This window comes from Salmo trutta, chromosome 4, assembly GCF_901001165.1.
Source record: "Salmo trutta chromosome 4, fSalTru1.1, whole genome shotgun sequence".
NCBI classification, from domain to species: Eukaryota; Metazoa; Chordata; class Actinopteri; order Salmoniformes; family Salmonidae; genus Salmo; species Salmo trutta.
Window position 1 is genome coordinate 49,581,821 of NC_042960.1, and position 22,490 is coordinate 49,604,310.

Sequence of the window (22,490 nt, forward strand, 5' to 3'; positions counted from 1 at the left end):
ACGGCACTGAGAGGAGATAGATAGATAGCTCTATCCATCTTTCTCTCTTTCTTCCCCCCTCCGGCTTGCCATTGTTCCAAAATGTGCACTGACATTTTGGGTGTGTGCCATTCATTTGTTGTGGAATATGGCTGTCTGAGAGGAGTTTACTCTGTGCCAGTATTGTAGTTTCAACAGCCGGCCTAATATATTTGTTTTATTTGATATGCTGTATATATTATATCAAAAATGTAATCTGGAAAATATAATGAATCAGAGGGAATTCTGTGGGTCAACTCTGAACATGCCCTGTCATTGAGACTGTGATCTAATAGGTCAGGGGTCACCAACTTACAACTCATCATGTCATGTTCATCCTTATCCCCAAGCCTGTGATACTGTTTTCAGTGCACCTTTTTTTCTTGGTTTGTCATTGGTCGGTTTTGTGTGTTGTGGTTATTTCACATGCATCTAAAATGGGCCACTTAGTGGACGCGCCAAATTAGGGTAAGTAGACCGCGAATCACTGTCTCCTGTACACGTTCCTCCTCGCCACAGCATGTTTATTCAGGCAAGTGCTCACCTTAACGTTCCCTGTCTGTACTGTATGTTCCAGCCGGGGAAGGGGATCCAGTGAAAGTTCTGCATATGGGAGGCCAGCTGGGACAAATGTTGAGCTAATGACTCTGCTGTGTGTACAATAAATACAAATGAACTCTGTCCAGTGAGGGGAGGCAACTCTTCCCCTCGTCCTCTCCTGGTCATGTACACTATACGCTCTGTTGGAGCTTGAATTTAGAATTGTTGGAGGCTGTGGAGGACATTTTAAAGCTGGACAGTTGTTGTTGATTTTGCATACAAATTCATTGTCCTTTCAAATCTGACAAAGAGGCAAGGGCATTTGACTCAATAAACACTGTGGCTTTAGAGTTTAAGATATAGAGTGAAGTTTGTCATTCATGAAGTTCAATTGGAGAATAATATTCAATATATATTTTTAAATGCATACTGTTGATTATATTCTGATTGAAAAGAGATACTGCACCACCAGATAGTGATAGTGAAATGGAGTCAGGAACATCAATGATTAATTTCCCCTCATGGGATTAATACAGTTTATGTTCAAATCATGTTTTTTTTTTATTTTAGTTTGCCTTCTAGAGGAATATCTCATTCTATCAAGTCATGGTTTTTGAATATTGTCATGATTCTCACGAATCCACTTGATTGACCATTTTCACCTCTGTAGCCTGTACATGTCTTAGATGCATCTAGTCTTAAAGGGAACCCAATTATTATTTGTTTCCATGGACACCAAGGAGGGACCAAACATCTGAGGCTCCATCTGTCAACAACAAATAATGCAACCTGTGGCAGAAATCAATCTACCGGTGGCTTTTCCTCAAAGTGTTTGAGTGAAATAATATTTGTATCATTATGATATATCTAAATGTTCCACTTCAAGAATTCACAGCACATTTTTAGCAGACGAATGAAGTAGGTCTGTGCTTTGTAGGTTCTTAACAAAATGATATGCAAATATTAACACGGTACATCAAAGACATGTGAAGTAGAGTATCTATGCAGAATTGTGGTTGTTTTGCCTGTATTATTGTAGATAGTGTGTTGGTTATGTTGCGTCTATTAATTTGTTGCTCTTACACCAATAACTAACCAAGTGAAAGTAGCTGTGGCACAAAGGATTCTTAAGGCGCTCTTTCTCCTCTCTCTATCTCTACCCAGTTTATCGCTTTTAGAGGAGTTTGACTGCAGCTGTAATGAATTGGAGTCCCTCCCCCCAACCATTGGCTACCTGCATAACCTCCGCACGTTTTCTGCTGATGAGAACTTCCTTGTTGAACTACCCAGGGAGGTACGTCTATCTGTCCCACACCAATAACCTCACACTGATCCTATACACACATACACATACAGTGGGGTTGGGAATGATTCAATCCCTTGATAAAGATGAGCAAAACAGGTCCGATGACATGAGCTCTTTTGCCAGACACACGAATGGTAGGTTTGGCCTTCGAAAGAACAATGCATATGCAGAACATGCCTCATCTGTACTGTAAAATATGGTGGTGGATATTTGATGTTATGAGGCTATTTTGTTACCACTGGTCCTGGGGTCCTTGTTAAGGTCAATGGCATCATGCACTTTACCAAGAGCGATAGTATTAGTATAAAACAAATATCATTTTTTATATATTTTTTGAGCATACAATATATACTACATTACCAAAAGTATGTGGACACCTGCTCGTCGAACAAATCTCATTCCAAAATCATGGGCATTAATATGGAGTTGGTCCCCCCTTTGCTGCTATAACAGCCTTCACTCTTCTGGGAAGGCTTTCCACTAGATGTTGGAACATTACTGCAGGGACTTCCATTCAGCCACAAGAGCATTAGTGAGGTCGGCCATTGATGTTGGGCGATTAGGTCTGGCTTGAAGTCGGGCTTTCCAATTCACCCCAAAGGTATTCGATGGGGTTGAGGTCAGGGCTCTGTGCAGGCCAGTCAAGTTCTTCCACAACGACCTTGCTTTGTGCAGGGCGGCATTGTCATGCTGAAACAGGAAAGGGCCTTCCCCAATCTGTTGCCAAAAAGTTGGAAGCACAGAATCATCTAGAATGTCATTGTATGCTGTAGCGTTAAGATTTCCCTTCACTGGAACTAAGGGGACTAGCCCGAACCATGAAAAACAGCCCCAGACCATTATTTCTTCTCCACCAAATTTTACAGTTGGCACTCTGCATTGGGACAGGTAGCGTTCTCCTGTCATTCGCCAAACCCTGGTTCGTCCAACGGACTCCCAGATGGTTAAGCATGATTCATCACTCCAGAGAACGCGTTTCCACTGCTCCAGAGTCCAATGGCGGCGTATTCGATTTTATACACCTGTCAGCAACGGGTGTGGCTGAAATAGCCAAATCCACTGAATTTGTCCACATACTTTTGTGTATATATAGTGCATCTCAGTATTTGTATAATTTATTTTACACTGTCTTTTTTGCTCATCTTTATCAAGGGAACCAATAATTCCAGACCCCACTGTACACTCACACACACACAATGCATATATTTCTGTAATTGATATGGTTTGGTGCATGGAAGATGGAAAGTGATCATTGAAATGTATGCTTGCCTCCCTTTTGTTGCAGATTGGGAACTGTAAGAATGTGACAGTCATGTCGTTGCGCTCCAATAAACTGGAGTTTCTACCTGACGAGATTGGGCAGATGACCAAGCTACATGTTCTCAATTTAAGCGACAATAGGTTACTATTGGTTACCACACACACACACACACACACACACACACACACACACACACACACACACACACACACACACACACACACACACACACACACACACACACACACACACAGTGAAGCCATATGTTCCTCACACTCTCCTTGATAAGGAAACAGCTTAATACTGTAGGCTTGTGTTGTGTGTCTATTTATTTACATAGCGCGTAGGTGGAATGGGACATTCTTCTGAGGAGTTTATATAAACTAGTGGTTATTATTTTGCTAATGGCCCATTAAGATAGCTGCACAACATTAGAAAGCACTTCCCCTGCCCCCGGGCTAATTAAGCTCTTTATGAGATGTTTAGTTGCTCTGCCAGTGATTTACTGGATCCAAGGTAATTAAACCATACTATCACTAAATACACGGCACCCATTAGGCAGACCTCTGTCCACAGGCGGCACCGCACACCACAGAGCTGAAAGTTCAATCACATAGGCTTCCTCAGAACTAGGACCCAGTCACTCCAACCCTGCTTCATTCTACCTACGGTAGCCGTCAACACTGTCTCCCACTGACAGATTTCTGTTGTCAAAGCGAAGTTCACTGAGCGTGTTGCCACGGTAACTTACTTTTTCCCCTTTGTGTGTTGGTTAACTTTCCTGTGTGGTGGGTGTCAGTCAGTCAGAGGCAGGCAGGCTGTGATTGTCTTTGGCAGAGGGAGAGTCTTGGCTTTTCACATTGGACTATACGTTGATCTGTGTCCTTGAACACATCAGAACACAATGTGCCTCTCACACACTCTGTGGAGAATGATGTGAAGTTGAGCTCAAGCCACTTGTCTGAATTATTTCCACATAATCACTTCTCACAAATTAAGTAACCTTTTGAAGTTTAATAAACAAAAACATGTACTCAATTAGATGATATGCCTTCTTATTCCCTATTTTGTCTTCTCCCTTACACAGATTAAAAAACCTTCCGTACACTTTCACAAAACTAAAAGATCTTGCTGCTCTTTGGCTATCAGACAATCAGGTAAATATGATCTTATGTGTTGTTTTGTTGGGAAGTAATGACTTTACATTTACTGATAAATTCTAATGATGTGATACCTGTGTATCAGCGGTACTTGAAGAGTTAATGATGTGTGCTGTTTGCAGTCCAAGGCCCTGATCCCTCTCCAGACCGAGGCCCATCCAGAGACCAAGCAGAGGGTCCTCACCAACTACATGTTCCCTCAGCAACCACGACATGATGAGGGTGAGGTAGAAATTACATGTAACACATGCTGACATTAGGGGAAATCCTGACAGCCGACTATTCCCTCAAAGTGGACGTCGTACTACTATCAAATCAAATTTTATTAGTCACTTTTCCTCGAATACAACAGGTGTATTATACAACCGCATAGTTGAGGTAGTAGGTACATGTAGGTAGAGTTATTAAAGTGACTATGCATAGATGACAACAGAAAGTGGCAGTGGTGTGGGGGGCGGGGCAATGTGAATAGTCTGGGTAGCCGTTTGACTAGATGTTCAGGAGTCTTATGGCTTGGGGGTAGAAGCTGTTTAGAAGCCTCTTGGACCTAGACTTGGCGCTCCGGTACCGCTTGCCATGCGGTAGCAGAGAGAACAGTCTATGACTAGGGTGGCTGGAGTCTTTGACAATTTTTAGGGCCTTCCTCTGACACCGCCTGGTATAGAGGTCCTGGATGGCAGGAAGCTTGGCCCCAGTGATGTACTGGGCCATTCGCAGTACCCTCTGTAGTGCCTTGCGGTTGGAGGCTGAGCAGTTGCCGTACCAGGCAGTGATGCAACCAGCCGGGATGCTCTCGATGGTGCAGCTGTTGAACCTTTTGAGGATTTGAGGACCCATGCCAAATATTTTGTCTCCTGAGGGGGAATAGGTTTTGTCGTGCCCGCTTCACGACTGTGTTGGTGTGCTTGCACCATTTTAGTTTGTTGGTGATGTGGACTTGAAGCTCTCAACCTGCTCCACTGCAGTCCCATTGATGAGAATGGGGGCGTGCTCGGTCCTCTTTTTCCTGTAGTCCACAATCATCTCCTTTGTCTTGATCACGTTGAGGGAGAGGTTGTTGTCCTGGCACCACACGGCCAGGTCTCTGACCTCCTCCCTATAGGCTGTCTTGTTGTTGTCGGTGATCAGGCCTACCACTGTTGTGTCATCTGCAAATTTAAGGATGGTGTTGGAGTCGTGCCTGGCAGTGCAGTCATGAGAGAACAGGGAGTACAGGAGGGGGCTGAGCATGCACCCCTGAGGGGCCCCTGTGTTGAGGATCAGCGTGGCTAAGGTGTCATGGATATGTATTTACAATTGATTAATGGTGTTTGATATACCCTTTGAGGTCTTCACGGGTCCAAAACGTTGTGGATGAATGGACCTGAGGAAAGTCAGACCAGTTCTGAAAGAGCCCGTGGAAAAACAGACCCAAACAGACCCAGACTCGTTCAGATCCGAAAAGAAAGATGTATAGAAACCTCTAACAAATGACAAAACTGTTTGATGTGTAGCATATTCAAAACTTTATAGCCATCTTTTTATTGGTTTTTACTTTCCTAAAGCAATAATTGTCCACTTTACGGTTCAGCTGTTAGAGATTTATGCGCTAAATGCATCAGGGCATTGCATGCATTTAGGCCTATAGGTCTAGGCGTCCACTCTGATATTTATATATTTTTTCAAATAATATAAAGGAGAAGAAGCTTAGACCTAGCCCTAGAGAGACTGAGAGAAAGATAGAGATATGCCGGAGCCATGTTCCCGACACCGACCTGCATTTCTTTATACTTGTCTGCTCAGATATAGGTGTACAGAAGGGGGCTAATTCGTTAATTTTCAATCAGAATATTTTGTATAAAGATAAGCATTATACTGTTAGATTAAAGGAGTAACTCTGGTAGGCCTAAAACATTCTTCCTCACCTCATGTTCAATTGTCCGGAGTCAGTTTGAGCGCTTGTGCGCACTACCTTCATAGGCCTGCAGTAGCTAAGCCTAATAATAACCATACCACACCAAAGTGTCTTAACTTTATTTGGGTAATATCCAAGGTTAGTCAAGTCATTGTTTATAGGGAAAATACGAACAGGTTGTTTTATTGCGACATTAAATTAAGTTTGTATCTTTCCCTCTTTGGTTTTTGCTTTTCATGCTTTAAGTGCGAGTAGCCCCAGGCCTAGCGGTAATTCTATTATATTGTGGCAAATACAACATTAGAGTTGGATCTTAATTTGACCAAAGAAAATGGCTCAACAATATGAAACAAACAGATTCTTAAATAGGCCTCCAATAATAACAAGTATATACAATAATAATAGTAAATAAATAAATGTTTGAAAATTCCATCAAACCTGAATAGCACACAGTCCATTTGGCCATGCCAACTGTGGTGGATATTATAAAATAAGGATTTGCTGGAGACCAAGTTAAGGTAAGGTTCTTTATTTCTGAGCTCAGAGGGAACAACAGAGCGTCTACACTGCGCAGTGTAAGTCTGAATTACGAAGCATTGGGTGAAGTAAAGTAAATATCTTTATAATTTCCTGTTCTTGGGCGGGACTGTCAGTTCTCCTTTTATACAAGGACACATGAGAAAGCTGGTTTGCAACACAGGATGATTCTCCCAAGAACAGGAGATTATAATAGGACAGTTTCACACAGTTTCACAAGGTTAGTCACATACTCAGTTATGTGGACACATACAGTTAAAATGTCCAGTTACACAACGCTCTTTTCGTCTTTGTCCACTACAATATTGAAACTTGTTCCCAAGGACATTGCCTTGTCGGCTTCTTTTCACTATACTCTTTCTGTTCTGACATTAGTTTTACTTTAATGAAAAATATCTTCATAATCAACAGTAGCCTAGGCCAAGACTCCTTTCACTCTCTCTTTCTCTTTCTCTCCCTCCTCAACAGCAGGCACACGTGAGGTGAGCAGCCGGAAGCAGTTTCAGCTGTACATAAGCTATACGCTTTATTGAGTTGCAATTGGCTGACACAGATTACAAGCTTGTGCAGTTATCATCACCTCACATAAATTAAATTAACAGAGGACGGGTCAAATCGGGTCCGGTCGGTAAATCCATTTTAATTGCACATACCTGAGACCCGTGGCAATTATATCAGACCAGACCCAGATCCGAACAGAAGTCAGTGTTTATGAGCCGTAGACGCTTGCGTCCGCTCGGATCTCGGAATTTCAGGTCTGTTGGACCCGTGAAGACCTCTACTTTGAGGGAGTTGACAGGTGGTTAAGGTTAGGTGCCAGTGCACTGTATGCCGGTGGTGAAGTGAGCATGTCAGAATCGCATCAGTGTGAGGCCAGTGCACAATAAGTCAGTGACACCTCCCTGTCTCTCTGCCCATCCTCCGTAGACTACCAGTCAGACAGTGACAGTTTCAACCCCACCTTATGGGAGGAGCAGCGTCAGCAGAGGATGACTGTGGCCTTTGAGTTCGAGGAGAAGAAGGAGGAAGAGGACAACTCTGGAAAAGTCAAGGTTTCATAGGACTTTTTGTTGAGCAATTCTCACTGTTTTTATTTAGTTATTCCCGCTTATTTTTGCCCGTCCTCTCTGTCCAGGTTGAGATCAATCTGAAGCGCTACCCTACACCGTACCCAGAGGATCTGAAGAACATGGTGAAGTCAGTGCAGAACATGGTGGGCAAGAACCAGCATCCCCTCAGCACTAACTGCTCTGGTACCAATATGGAGTCACGAAAACAAGAACAGTATGAGCCCCCCTGGCCCATGCCCCCCAAAGAGGTAACAGGCCAGGTCACACCACACACCCAGAGACCCACACATACCATCTCTCTCTCTCTCTCTCTCTCTCTCTCTCTCTCTCTCTCTCTCTCTCTCTCTCTCTCTCTCTCTCATATTCATATATGCACAAATGCATAGATTATACATTTTTGGATGAATGGGATAAATATGTTTCACTTAGAGTTTCCTGTTCCAGGTGATGGAGAGAGAGATGAAAGAAAGAGAAAGAGAGTTCAACAAGACTCAGATGACAGAGCAGGGCGTAATCCACAACTCTGCCATCGACATCCCAAAGCGCAAGGACAAGGAGGATCTGACTGAGAGCTCAGAGGTGTAGCAACAATCTCTTTATCTCTTTGTGTACTTATTACGCTCTTGTAACACCAGGAAAACTAAACTAAACAACAGCTTGTATTGGGCACGATGCGGGAGGGAGTAATGACATAAATGTTTACACTGCAGCCTCAAGGTCCTTTCAGGCGATTATGTCAGATTTAGTTGTCCTCAGTTGCCTCTAATGTTTCAACGTGAGAGTTCCGGTAGAGGTGAGACCAGTTGTATTGAACGTGTGGGAACTTAATTTCATTGACAGAACTGAGATCATTTCGAAAGATATAGATTAATGTAGGCTCAGCCCACTGGGCGCAGACGTCAGTTGTCAACTAATGTGAAATCAACCAAAAATGTGAACGACTGGCTCGATTCGGTCTTGTGTAGCAAAATTTGAAATTGTGTTTTTTACATTGGATAAAAGTAGAGACTCAGAGTTAGAAAATGGTATATCATACACTACAGTTGAGGAACAATGGAAAAGTAATTCTGCATTGAAAGTTGATAAACTTGTAACCTCACTTTTGAGAAAATGATTCTTGAATGTTTAGGTACACCTACTGGACAGCTCTTCTTTGTCTACACCCATTCAGCATTGTTCACACCCTATTAACCTCTCTTGGGTATGTGGGATGTGACCGTCCCACCTGCGGGACACACTATTCAACAGCCTGTGAAATAGCAGGGCGCCAAATTCTAAACAACAAAAATCTCATAATTCAAATTTCTCAAACATACAACAATTATATCCCATTTTAAAGATACACTTCTCCTTAATGCAACCACATTGTCCGATTTAAAAAAGGCTTTACGACGAAAGCATAGCATTAGATTATGTTAGCACATCACCTCGACAAGAAAAACCACACAGCCATTTTCCAAGCAAGGAGAGGCGTCACAAAAACCAGAAATACAGCTAAAATGAATCACTAACCTTTGATGATCTTCATCAGATGGCACTCATAGAACTTCATGTTACACAATCCATGTATGTTTTGATCGATAAAGTTCATATTTATATCCAAAAACCCCATTTTACATTGGCGTGTAATGTTCAGAAATGTTTTGCCTCCCAAAACTTCCGGTGAATGAGCACATCAATTTACAGAAATACTCATCATAAATGTTGATAAAATATTAAACTGTAATTCAAAGAATTATAGATACACCTCTCCTTAATGAAACCGCTGTGTCAGATTTCAAAAAAACTTTACAGCGAAAGCACACTTTGCAATAATCTGAGTACAGCGTTCAGACACGAAACCAAACCCGCCATTTTGTGGAGTCAATAAAACTCAGAAATAATATTATAAATATTCACTTACCTTTGATGATCTTCATCAGAATGCACTCCCAGAAATCCCAGGTCCACAATAAATGTTTGTTTTGTTCGATAAAGTCTATCATTTAAGTCCAAATACCTCCTTTTTGTTCGCGCGTTCAGTCCACTACTCCAAATGCAGGAAGCGCGCAAAAATGTCACGACGAAAAGTCAAAAAAGTTCTATTTACGTTCGTAGAAATATGTCAAACGATGTACAGCATCAATCTTTAGGATGTTTTTAACATAAATCTTCAGTAATATTCCAACCGGACAATTCCAATGTCTTCAGAAAAGAAAAGGAACACAGCTCACACTCACGTGAGGGCGCTCCTCTGAGCTCATGTCATTTCCTCACTCATCTGACTCCAGGCCCTCTTGTTCGCTCCATATTCACAGTAGAAGCATGAACAACGTTCTAAAGACTGTTGACATCTAGTGGAAGCCTTAGGAAGTGCAAAATGAACCCTAAGTCACTGTATACTGTATAGACATTCACTTGAAAAAACTACAACCCTCAGATTTCCCACTTCGTGGTTGGATTTTTCTCAGATATCTGACTGCCATATGAGTTCTGTTATACTCACAGACACCATTCAAACAGTTTTAGAAACTTCAGAGTGTTTTCTATCCAAATCTACTAATAATATGCATATCCTACCTTCTGAGCCTGAGTAGCAGGCAGTTTAATTTGGGCATGCCTTTCATCCGGACGTCAAAATACTGCCCCCTACCCTAGAGAAGTTTTAAGCCTTAGGCCCACCCATCTCTTTAAGGATTTCACATGTGAGGCCATGTTCTGAACAGTGGGTATGGTAGTGTACAACCAAAGATTTCAAGACTAAAGGCTGGTTAATACTAGACATGTCTACAGTTGTCGCAGTGACATCATGAACATTCTACTGTCGTCCGACATCAAACTTGTCATTGTCGTTATGTAAAGGTATAAACACAAAAACAACAGGCTGCATGATGGTCCAAAATAGCATAACTGGTGTATTTTAACACCAATAAACCCATCCGTTTAAAAATGAATTTAGTGTATGTCAATCTAGCAAACCAGGTAACTAAAAGCAACTTTCTAAAAAATGTTTTGGTTTGTTTATAGCTTGTTGATAAAAGCAGGGCATTCTACCAGAGATTTTTTGAACTTGGACACTGTCTTGTTGGCCTAACGTTAAATCCTAATTTTACTTTAGTGCAGGTCATGTTGTTCTTCACATTAACGTCCCTGCTAAACACACACTACATAATTTAAAATATAACTTTATTTGTCACGTTCACAGAATACAGAAGGTGTAAACGGTACAATGAAATGGTTACTAGTGGAGTCTTTTGTTTAGACATGTAGCTAGCTAGCTAAACAATGAATCATAATCCAAAATCATAATGTTACTACCATGCATGAATCTACAGGTAGCTAAAGCTAACCAACTAGCTAGGTTCAATGTTAGCTAGGTTCAATGTTAGCTAGCTAGCTTACATTCGGCTCTGAGATATGAGTAATGTTACTACACAGATCATACACGTAACGTTAGCTAGCCAATTAGCTTGCTAACAGTACGCTTTAACTTGCAATGAAAATGACTTTCTGACAAAATATGAAACGTACAATGTCGAAAATGTAGCTATATAGAATATCTTACCCGTATACATGGATGAACGCTTCTCCCTCTCTGTCACAGATGCCATGGTTGCCCACGACAGCCTTCTGTGTTCTTTTTTAGACTCCCTCCACATTTGCAATCAAACTCCTGAATTTTCTCCATCTCCTTAGCTATCATATTCTGCTTTCACCGGGCATTCCACTGATTTCAAAACTTGGGCCTCCAGAAAGTGGAGAGCCTTAGCAACACTTTTGCAGTTCTTCGTGATGTCTTTCAAAAAAGCCACTTTAGAAAAATTACACATTTACACATACTAAGCAGCTCATGTTATAGACAGAAGCGCACTACATGGCAGACTAATCCGAACTCATCTCTTGGTATGTCCAGCCCATCCATTATCTCAACCAATCATGGCTAGCTGGAAGGTTCCTGGCTTTTTCCATGGCTAAACCAACTAGGCTCGTAATTTAACAATTGTATTCGTATTCACAGGCATACAGATTTGTTATTAAGGCACATGAAAGTTCACGTGTTCCAGAAGGCATTTCTGTCCAAAAATGCATTTTGATTAATATAAATAAAGAAATATTACGTTCATTGCCTCTCCTGTGAAGGCGTATTTTCCTGAAACGAGTCACAAATGTCACCCTGTCATTGGCTTTAGGTACAAATGTCGGTGAAAAAAATACAAAATTCCCTTACGTTGATAACTTCTTGTAAATCTAATCAGTTTTCCACATTGATTCTACGTCATCACATTTCATTTTTGGGTTGAAATAACATGGAAACAACATTGATTCAACCAATTTTTGCCCAGTGGGAGGTTTCAGTGTTTTTGACATACTGCCAGGCATGACAGAGCTTGAGAGGGCGATGTATTAAATCCAGGGCCATGGAATTGTGGCTCAGCAGCTTTTTAGAGGTGATGTGAATAAAACCTGCAGAGATCATAGGATCCTTTCATCTGGAAGCCTCAAAGCCCCCATGATGGCCTCAACTGGGTCTTTGTTAAATCGTTAGCTCTCGTTCTCTGAATACGCAGAGGAGTTAGTGTCTGCTGAGGTGCTGTTTTCATTGTTTTTTAATGCAGCATGCAAAAAGGTGCATTATTTTGGCAAGCATAATATCATATTGTGGCTAAAATGGAAGTTAACTCGGCCATAACTCAAATGTTAAGTATTAGTGCATTTGCAAGTCCCCAAGGGGTAATCTGGCGCTGAAGTTTTGGCTGTGATAAGGCTAGAAAAATACTATACAACGAACAGCAGAGGATGTTGAACAAACAGAGCAAAGGTCAGTGTTAAATGTCAATGGTATTCAGAGGCTAGATCTGAATAGGTAATCTCTAAACGCCTGTTCCCAGAGTCAAGTGGCCAGCATCTGGAGATGAATAAAGCAGGACATACAATATATACTGTCTCTTGTATCTTCTTACTGTCATTTCTTTGTAAGCTCAGGCCATCGTGATTGATGGGGTTAAGTCTTGAATTACATAAATTAGTTCCGCAGGGGTTGATACTCGGACCTGTTCTTTTCACTATTTATATAAATGCTATTGGTCAATCGGTAAAAAAAAAAAAAGTAATATATATGCGGATGATACTATTATGTACACAGTTGCCCGACTGCTGACCTGGCTGTGACAAGGCTACAGTCTGATTTTGCACTTGTGCAGGATCCCTTACTGATTTTATAACTCGTACTTAATACAGGCAAAACTAAATACATGTTGTTTTCAGGTTTTTGCAAGATTGTCTCAGATGGATTGCATCTTTACTCATCGAATGGTTCTATAATCAAACGAGTCCCTGCATACAAATACTTTGGTATTTGGATTGACAATGATTGATCGTTTTAAAAACATACGACTGAGCTCGTTACGAAACTAAGATTTAAAGTTAGCTTTTTTGTACAGAAACAGATCTTGTCTCTCTCTAGTCAGCAGGAAGCAGATTGTGCTGTCAACCTTTCTACCTGTTCTTGATTATGGTGATACTATTTATCAAAGTACAGCTGCCTCTACTCTTAAGCCCTTGGATGCCGTTTTTCATAGCACCGTTCGTTTTATTACTCTTCACTGTATTCTTTAATAGAAGGTTGACTTGACCTCTTTGAAGTCACGTAGATCACATCATTACACTCTTGTTGTTTACAAAGCCCTGCTCCACAAACTTTCGACTTACTTAACGTCTCTATTAAGATTTAAAATTACAAGTTATCAAACCTGTTCACAGGGTTGGTTAACTCTGGAGACTCCTTTGGTGTCTAGAGAGTTAGGTGAATCAGCCTATAATTTCCTTACACCTTATGCGTGGAATGATCTACAGTACACAATTGGTGCCTCTACTGCATTTCAGACGGTTGTTAGAGGACCTTTTTACTGAAGAATGTGTCTGATTTTTATGATTGTGTTTTTCTTTTTGCCTATTGTTGTGTTTAATAATGTGTATTTTTTTGTGCATATGAATGTGTAGTTTAATGTGTTTATTGTATTTTGATGTGTATTGTGGTGCTTGAAAAGAGACCTTGGTTGCAGCAATGACTCCATGTCAAAATAAAGGTTAAATCATTTTTTTATAAATATATGAGCCCAGGGTTTGGGCCATTTATATCAGGGGTGTAAATGCACTTATGCTGGTTGTTAGTCCTTTTAACATAGCATAGATTTAAGTTAAGATGATATGTCGATTTTTTTGTTCATGTATTTTTTACCTATAAGATGAAAATACATATAGAATCCCTTTTCCAGTGGAAATAGGTTCCAAGGTGTCAGCTAGAAACTGCTTATTTTCATTTAAAGCTGGAAGGTCCTACTATGCTTGGCAAACTCTGCTATATCCCTAGCTCTCTTTGACAGAGCTGCAATGCCTTTGACAGAGCTGCAATGTCCTGTGTACTTTGTGTCCATTACTGCTTTGGATTGCCTCATGCTGTCTCCCCCCGCAAAGCTCCAGGAAAAGAGACCCTTGGGTGCCGCAGTGACACAACGAGAACTGGGGCACTGGGTGGGGGTGCTGATGCCATAACCCATGCTTCTTTACCTCACACATACTTTTTTTTGTAGAACCATGAACACTTCCTCTACATTTTTTATTTGTTTGTATGTGTGTTTGTTTGTTTGCTTAGATTTCTTTACATCGCGTGGTTCCCAAGCTGCCACAGCCAGAGAATACATCATCGGCCGTTACAGCTTCTTCCTGTTTCTGCCTCATAGTAAGTGGCTGTGAGATCAGACATTAGACAGTCTGCTCAACCACGGCTCGGGTGGCGTGACTTCACACTGCCTCTGTGCACCTTGACAAAGGCTATGAAACATCTGGAGAAACGAAGTCTGACTAGCATGAACCATGAAGATGAAAGAAAGCTAACAGCCACACTATCTATTGCAAAGATATGTTGATCTGTGACGTATATAATGTACAGTACTACAGCTGGACTTGAATTGTTTCATGCAAAGTCTGTGGATCATGACTGGTAAAACTCAGCTTATACACTATACTGTAGTGTAGATTATATAGCTGTTAGTTTTGTGTGCAAATGGACAGTAGACTGGCAGTGCCAAGGCTAACTCCAGCACTTAGTGGTATCACACACTACAGTTTCTACACAGCTGTTTGTTTTGAGGTAATCAAGCATTCATTTGTGATGTGGTCAAAGCATCAATCCTACCTTGTCAATTACTCCCAGGCACAGAGAAGGTGTTGGTAAATTATGGAAGCATAACCTTGGGAGTGATTTAAGGTGGCATATTTACCCAAAGCAGAAAAAGGTGCAGCTGTCAAAATGGACTGAATCACTTTGAATACTTGAAACGGAGGTATATATATCAAATTGAGCTTTGAATGCAACCGTTACACGACAGCATCATTGCGTGTTATTTAACTTCTGAACTGAACATGCTAACCCGCATAGTAGCCCCATCATAGATGTGGATTGTATTCCTTATGAACTTATAGCGTTTAAAACATATACCGCACGACTATTGGAAATTGTTGCAGCCTCTTTTTACACTAGCACCACTTATTTGCATTGTAAAAATGGAATCTGGCTAGGAAAACAGGAGGGAGGACAGAGACAGGAAATGGAGTGAGATTCAGATATGTCAGTAAGACGCTGCTGTGTAGTGGGTGTTCTTGGGATGTGGTTCCTGGGGATCGCCAGGCAATCTGGGCTGGTGGTGTCTCTTCGCTTAGCAACCTCAGCCTGCCCTGTGGGGGAACAGTGAGCAGAGCAGGGCTGCAGATGTGGGACATCATGTGTGGGAGGCAGGCTCTTCTGTAGAAAACAGCTGGCCCTCTGGGCCCTAAAATAGCAGGAAGTCACAGATAGGACATGCTCCAGTGGACCCCACTGAGAAATAGAGAAAATATATCAGTTCCTGTAGACACTATGAGTGTAATATATACAAGCAGTACGATGATGAACAGTTATGTACTATATTTGTGTCCTTTAGTTAGTTCCTGCCTCAGGAACCTCACCAAGATTGTCGAGTTAAGTCGATGAAGGTGTTATAGAAGCTGTGTGTGTGTTTTTATGTTTCTGTCTTTTGTTCAGAAATAACGATGGTGTAATAACACATTTTATTTTCTCAGGATTCTATGGGCGGCTCTCCGAATGACATCCGTATCTCTGATATGAGGCCCACCCTGGTGGAACCACCCATGTACAAACCAAAGGTTGTATTACTGGGGAAAGACAAGAAAGGTAGGCCCCAAACTATTGTCGCTGTAATATGCAGGATATGCGATCACTGTCCTCTGTTCCCCTATCAGAATGCTGTAAATTAGCCTATCAGTGATGTTAGAGCATTTACAGTCAACTTTGACAGTTGAAGAAGAGCTGTTACAGTATGCTGCAATTATAAGAACTACACTATACAGTATATATGTCTTAAAGCCAGTATCTATATTCTGAGGCTATACTTTCAAACTGTATTTTTTATCTCACACTCTGAGTGAGCTGATTGACTAGTTGCTACAGGCCATTTGGGTTGATATCTCGATCGGTGGGAGGCTGACCATCTATCAGTAAAAACGCTCACCCTCCGCTCTAATCCTGTTCTGACATGAAAAATCCTCAAGCATTCTAAGCTCTCCAGTGAAAATCCTTGTGTTTGCTATTGTTCTTTCTAATTGCATGTGTGTTTCCTCCTGTGAGATTACAAAACATAGTCCTGAAATGCACAATTATTATAGAATGTCCTTGGGGAGTGTTGTATTCTAATGAGGTACGGTATGAAGCATATTAATTGCAATCCATTACATAATGGCTCGCTGTTGGATTTGAGGAGAAAAGGCATCCAATTCCCTCCAGTATCTTTTGCCCCCCAGCTTTAACCCACATTTTAAGTGGAAACATGAGCAGTGACCTTTTGAAAATGAGATGTCCCCTTAAGCCCCTATTCAGATTCATTTCACAGGTAGCTATCGCCAGAGACATACCAATGCTTTTCTCTCCCACTCCCCTGTCAGAATCTATAGATGAGTCAGACCCAGACAAGATGCATTGCCTGAACAACAGTGGCTCGTCGGCCACCTACTCAGACTACTCTCCGTCCCAGGGTTCTTCTGGCTCCTCCAACCCCCCGGGGAACGGGGCCACCATGCAGGCTGCTGGGAAGGATGGAGGAGTGCCTCAACAACACTGGACCAACAGGTGGGTAGTGGCTCACTGACTCTCAACATACAGTCCTTACACTGAACCAGAGACACAGACACTCGTCTGATAACAAACTTACGGTGACCTAGGATCGGCATCGGTCCGCCCTTAGCAAAATCCGAGGCTCAGTGGCCTCACAGCTACCTGTGGTCTGATAAGTGCTTGCTAGCTGGGTCACTTCCAGTACTGTTCTGTGTCAATATGTCGTCCAGCAGGCATCGATTCCACCTGTCGGTTTCCTGAGACAGAGGGGTGTTGTGTAGGGCACCTGGGTGAACAGGAGGTGGAACTCCAGCTGTCAAGCGTGGTGCACATCTCTCATTAACAGACACCTCTCGCTGTCTCTTTCCTCTCTTTTGCTTTCTTTGTCCTGTCCTGTCTGTCCTGTCCTGTCCCGTCCCGTCCCGTCCCGTCCCGTCCGTCCGTCCGTCCGTCTGTCTGTCTGTCTGTGTCAGCCCAGCCAAGGTCACAGGGACAGTTCCTCTCCACTCTCTTCTTCATTGAAATGCAGCTGAAACACTACTGTACCATTGGGGCTCTTGAAACTGTTTTAGTCAGTTCGTGCCAGAACTTCCAAGAACAGTGTTCTTTTTTCCAACTGAATCCTGGCTGAAATGATACAGATTGAGCTCTCACTGAAAAATACTTTTTTCATCTGTGGATACAATTATAGTTAACTTGTTTGATATTCCTACTGATACTTTCAGACCTCTATGGAAAACAGTCCAGCTCAAATCTGCGCATATTTTCCTTTTATGATATATTGGTAAAAAAGCAATTGGATTCCCTTTGAAATGCCAGCAGTATAGCTTCAGGCAAACATTGCTTTAAAATACACAGTACCTTTCTATTTTAATGCAGCCTTTGATTTGACCTATCAAAAGTTGGAAATAAATGTAAACCTGTATTTCAAAGCATATTTTCAGGTCCATTTTGAATGTTACCGTCTATTCTAGTAAATGAAACCTTGATGAAATGATATGCTATGATACCTGTGCCCACTCTCTTTCTGCAGGCTGGCCCAGCAGTTCCCCAAGCCGATCGAGACCAAGCCCCTACTGAGTCAGAGAGACCCCAGAGAGACCCCTCCCTCCAGCACACTGCAGCAGCGCAGCGAGCGGCGCCCCCTCAGCGACACCTTTGATCAGTGGAACGACTCCTCCCACTATGACAACACAGGCTTCGTGTCTGAAGAGGCTCCTCTGGAGACTCCCAGTGGTAGCAGCAGTGGTAACCCCATGCTGGGCTCCAAGTCCTGCAGCGCCTCCACCTCCCATGGGGGCCGCCGGCCCCTCATGAGGCAGGAGCGCATCGTGGGCATCCCCCTGGAGCTGCAGGATGCCCCTCATCAACACCCCTCCCACCAATTCCATAATGTCCGCAACACGCCCGAAACTGAAGTATCTCAGCCTCCCCCTCCCAACCCGTGGCAGAACTGGACGAGGACGCCCAGTCCCTTCGAGGACCGCACAGCTTTCCCCTCAAAACTGAGCTCCCCAGGCAACAGTCCCAATCCTGACCGCAACGACTTTGAGCAGGAGATGCATCATGGAGAGCTGCCGGGCACGTTCCCCTCCAGAGGAACGTGGGGTTACCTAGACTCCAGGAACTCTGGGCAGGGGCGCAGCAGCCAGCAGGCCAACATGTACCAACATGTCCAATCCAAGCCCACTAGACCAAGCTCTGGGGCCATGGTGATGAGCAAGAGCTCTGAGCGCCTCTCTCCCATGATGAAGGAGGTGAAGGCTAAGTTCAAGAAGTCCCAGAGCATCGATGAGATAGACATGGGCTCCTACAATGTGTACAGTATTCCCGTGGACACCTACAGCTCCAGCATAGAGAATCAGGGGAGTGTTGACCGTCCAGACATGCCGGGCCCCATGGAGCAGAGCATGTCCCGGAGCCAGTCTGCCCCCATGCTGGACGATGATGATGCCTACGGAACTAATAGCCAGCAGCAGAAGCCTTCCATCCCCAAGAAGGTCTACCACTTCGACCATAGCTTCAACCCTCAGGGGGCTATGGATATGAGGAATCAGCAGCAGGAGAGGAGGCCCCCTCCACCCTTCCCCAACACCCCTGAGTACGTCAACCATCCGGGGAAGACCCTGCCCAAGGAGCTGGTGAGCCCCAGCGGCTACCGGGGTTACCCTCCCATGGACCAGATGTTCTCCTACTCTCAGCCCTCGGTCAACGAGGAGAACCAGCCGCCCCAGCAGCAGCAACCCTTCCCCATCCCCAGTCAGCGCTCCCGGCCTGGGTTCCTGAGGCGGGCCGACTCCCTGGTCAGCTCCACAGAGCTGGCCCTGTTCCGCAGGGTTCAGGAGGCCCAGGAGATGCAGCAGAAGTCGGACCACTATGGCCGGCAGCACTTCAAAGGCATGCTGGAGCACCAGAACAGTCTGGCCAGCATGGCCCAGCAGGACCAACAGTACAACAAGAGGAATGGCAGGTACGAGGAAGACTACTCCTCCTACCAGGAGCCTAAGAAGCCCATCATGGGCTACCCCACTAAGAGCCTGACACAGCGGCGGCCTCTGTCGGCCAGAAGTTACAGCACGGAGACGTTCGGGGCGTCCCAGGCCAGGCCTGTGTCTGCCAGACCCACCATGGCTGCCCTGTTGGAGAAGATGCCCCCAGATTATAATCTGAGCACTTGCACTGAGAATATAAAGAGCCCCGATGAGATGAAAATGCGCACCATGCAGCTGCAGCATAAGCCTGACGATATGTCCTCTAAGATGCCAGTAGACTGGAGGCAACAGCTGCTTAGACATATAGAGGCCAAACGATTAGACCGGGTAAGTCTGACAACTTATTTTTCACCTTGGGAATACACCGTTGCCTCCAGTTTATTACACGATTGCACACCATCTACATGTGGCCTTCTGTTGTCTTGACAAACACGCCACCTGACTGCATGACTGTCAGTATAGACATGTGTTCAGTCCACTGCTTAGTTATGTTCTCCAGTTGTGGCACCAGTCTCATTTTGTGTTTCACTATATGTATAAATTACACAAACACTACCTCCATTCTCCTCTTCTTTCTCTTAACTTTTATTTTCTTTCTACTATTACTGTTAGTATGAAATCATACTTTAACAAGAAAAGTATATCTGTCTGTACTACTACTATTTGGGTCGGTTTTCCTCAAGCAGGGTCTCCCAACTGGTGGCCCGCGGGGGATTTTATTTGCCCCCAAAAGTTTTCTGAGCAAAAAACAAACAAAAAAACAAACTTTTTTTCTAGTGTTTTATTGTTGGACATGAAAGACTGTAAAAACACCAGCAAATCAGCTCCATGTGATTTTAATGTTGGATATCTGTCCCAAAGTATTCCCACGCATAATAGAGAGATATACACTGAGTATACCAAACATTAGGAACACCTTCCTTATATTGAGTTGCAACCCCGCCGCCCAGCAGCGTTGCAGTTCTTGACATAAACTGGTGCGCTTGGCAACTACTACCATACCCAGGTCAAAATCACTTAAATATTTTGTCTTGCCCATTCACCCTCTGAATGGCACACATACACAATCCATGTCTCATTTGCCTCCAGGCTTAAAAATCCCTCTCTTACATGTCTCCTGCCCTTCATCTACACTGATTTAAGTGGATTTAATAAGTGACATCAATAAGGGATTATAGCTTTCACCTGGATTCACCTGGTCAGTCTATGTCATGGAAAGAGCAGGTGTTCTTCATGTTTATACATTCAGTGTATGTGACTGTGTGCTAATGTAATGGTTTGAAATGATTCTGTTTTAGCCAAATATGATATCTGTTTGGGCTTCTTGCGGTCAATTTGCAGTCTGCAAATTATTTGTAATTATGTTCTGGCCCTCTGACCATCTACACAATAAAAAAATCTAGCTGATGATCCCTGCCCTAAAGGGTCTGCCAGAGACCAAAATGTGTACGCGTACGCACATCAGTGTTCTATAATATTGGAACAATGGCTTTCATACTTTCAAATCCTCATTGAAATGGAGGATGCGTTCGTGGAGCCGCGTTGGTTGGGAATTTTGGGCAGGTGCGCATTTGGGCTGTGTGTCCCCTACGGACGGTGGACTCAGAGCCATGTAGCTGTGTCGCAATCGGACGCCGGACTATCTGCATCTGTAGACTCTGAATTATGCTTAACACTGATTAAACCTAGTTCTGAACTAGAAAGCATTCCAGGACTAGGCTTAATCTGGGTCTGGGAAACCGGCCCTTGATAATATAGGCAAGTACTTCAGTGCTATACATCTCTTAAAGAAAAGTACATACTGTTGCTTTTATGAAATACGTAGTCGTACTGTATCCATGAGTGTGTTTTAATGTGTTTGTGCTGGTAGCCTACTGTAGTAACTCTGTTCTGTTGTTCTGTTTGTCAAGCTCACTTTATCTGTTGCAGCTACGCAGTGTGTCTTGGTGCAATCCCGTTAACCCAGTGGCTCACCCATTTACTCATGTCACGTGATTGTTTCCCTCCAATCAGAGCGCTGTCCTTAAGCACAACACAGTAAACTTCGGCATGCTGTGCTCTGGAGGCTATGCTGCACCGCATGCCAGCAGAAGCATGACAATAAACTTTTACAATAACATGAATAAGCATGAAAACCAAACAACACAGTGGCTACCTCTACCCAATGTGAGTATGAACCAGAAAACACAGAAACAGTCTCAGTGTAGATGAACCCTTTCACATTCATTTGATACAGGGAGTGTACTGCATATTTACTATTTTGCCAGGATAAAAGCTTAAAAATTACATTCATCATAAGCATCACAATATTACCAAAAGCTGCATTTTCCTTACGATGGAGAATATTATTACATTGAAATGCTATGCCTGTATATCTTTTTTTATTATAGTCCACTTTGTATTCCAATTATTGTACATTCTAATCTTGAAGGATGAAACTTGAGCCCAGAAATAATACCAGCATTACAAAACGAGTCTAGACCCGAGACTCATGTATCACAGTATCAGCATAAAATGCATACAGTGAAGCCAAGTATTATACAATTTCAACTGTGTTGGTGTGAAAGAAGTCTTAAGAATCCCTTCCATTTCAACTTCAAGCCAAGCTCTGTCTTTTATCTGTTGTCTGAAATATTAAAGCAGTGTGTTGCATGTGTGTCAGCTACGGTGTCTGCTCTATGGGTTACAGCAGTACTCCTCTGTGTTAGTATTACTGTGTAAGGCTATTATTGTACCCTGTGTCGCTCAGTAGCCTCAATGCAATTTGGCCTAGTTTATAGACACTATGCATTTAAGGACACAGACAAGCACATTGTAATGAAACAAAGAGATTTTATCAGAGTTTCTCGCTTGCTTATCTTTCTCGTATAGGTATTTTAGTGCCTGTAAGTCAACTTCTACTTTTTTGCCTGCCAACATCTCTCTAAACCTGTCAGTCACAGTCTATTCCTATCAAAGAAGTATTGTAAGTGGACGAAATGACAGGAAGCAAACAACCCAACAGATATATTCATATGTATGGGACTTTAAACTTATAAAGAAGTTAAGGTCATGATATTGATCCAAG

At 42.9% G+C, this 22,490-nt stretch overlaps 1 protein-coding gene across 11 annotated transcripts in view; it reads left to right on the forward strand.

Moving 5' to 3' along the window:
• Positions 1 to 22,490, forward strand: part of LOC115192516 (leucine-rich repeat-containing protein 7-like) — a 204,044-nt gene that overhangs the window by 164,553 nt on the left and 17,001 nt on the right. For 5 of the 11 annotated variants that reach the window (XM_029751117.1, XM_029751114.1, XM_029751121.1 and 2 more), the window contains 13 exons: positions 469 to 486; positions 1,723 to 1,852; positions 3,150 to 3,265; positions 4,213 to 4,282; positions 4,408 to 4,507; positions 7,644 to 7,768; positions 7,852 to 8,034; positions 8,231 to 8,365; positions 14,418 to 14,504; positions 15,884 to 15,995; positions 16,763 to 16,946; positions 17,965 to 19,750; positions 21,437 to 21,589. In XM_029751117.1, the coding sequence (XP_029606977.1) occupies positions 469 to 486; positions 1,723 to 1,852; positions 3,150 to 3,265; positions 4,213 to 4,282; positions 4,408 to 4,507; positions 7,644 to 7,768; positions 7,852 to 8,034; positions 8,231 to 8,365; positions 14,418 to 14,504; positions 15,884 to 15,995; positions 16,763 to 16,946; positions 17,965 to 19,750; positions 21,437 to 21,589 (3,199 nt within the window). The remainder of the gene's footprint in view (positions 1 to 468; positions 487 to 1,722; positions 1,853 to 3,149; positions 3,266 to 4,212; positions 4,283 to 4,407; positions 4,508 to 7,643; positions 7,769 to 7,851; positions 8,035 to 8,230; positions 8,366 to 14,417; positions 14,505 to 15,883; positions 15,996 to 16,762; positions 16,947 to 17,964; positions 19,751 to 21,436; positions 21,590 to 22,490) is intronic. The other 6 variants (XM_029751120.1, XM_029751124.1, XM_029751118.1 and 3 more) reach the window with 5 other exon arrangements.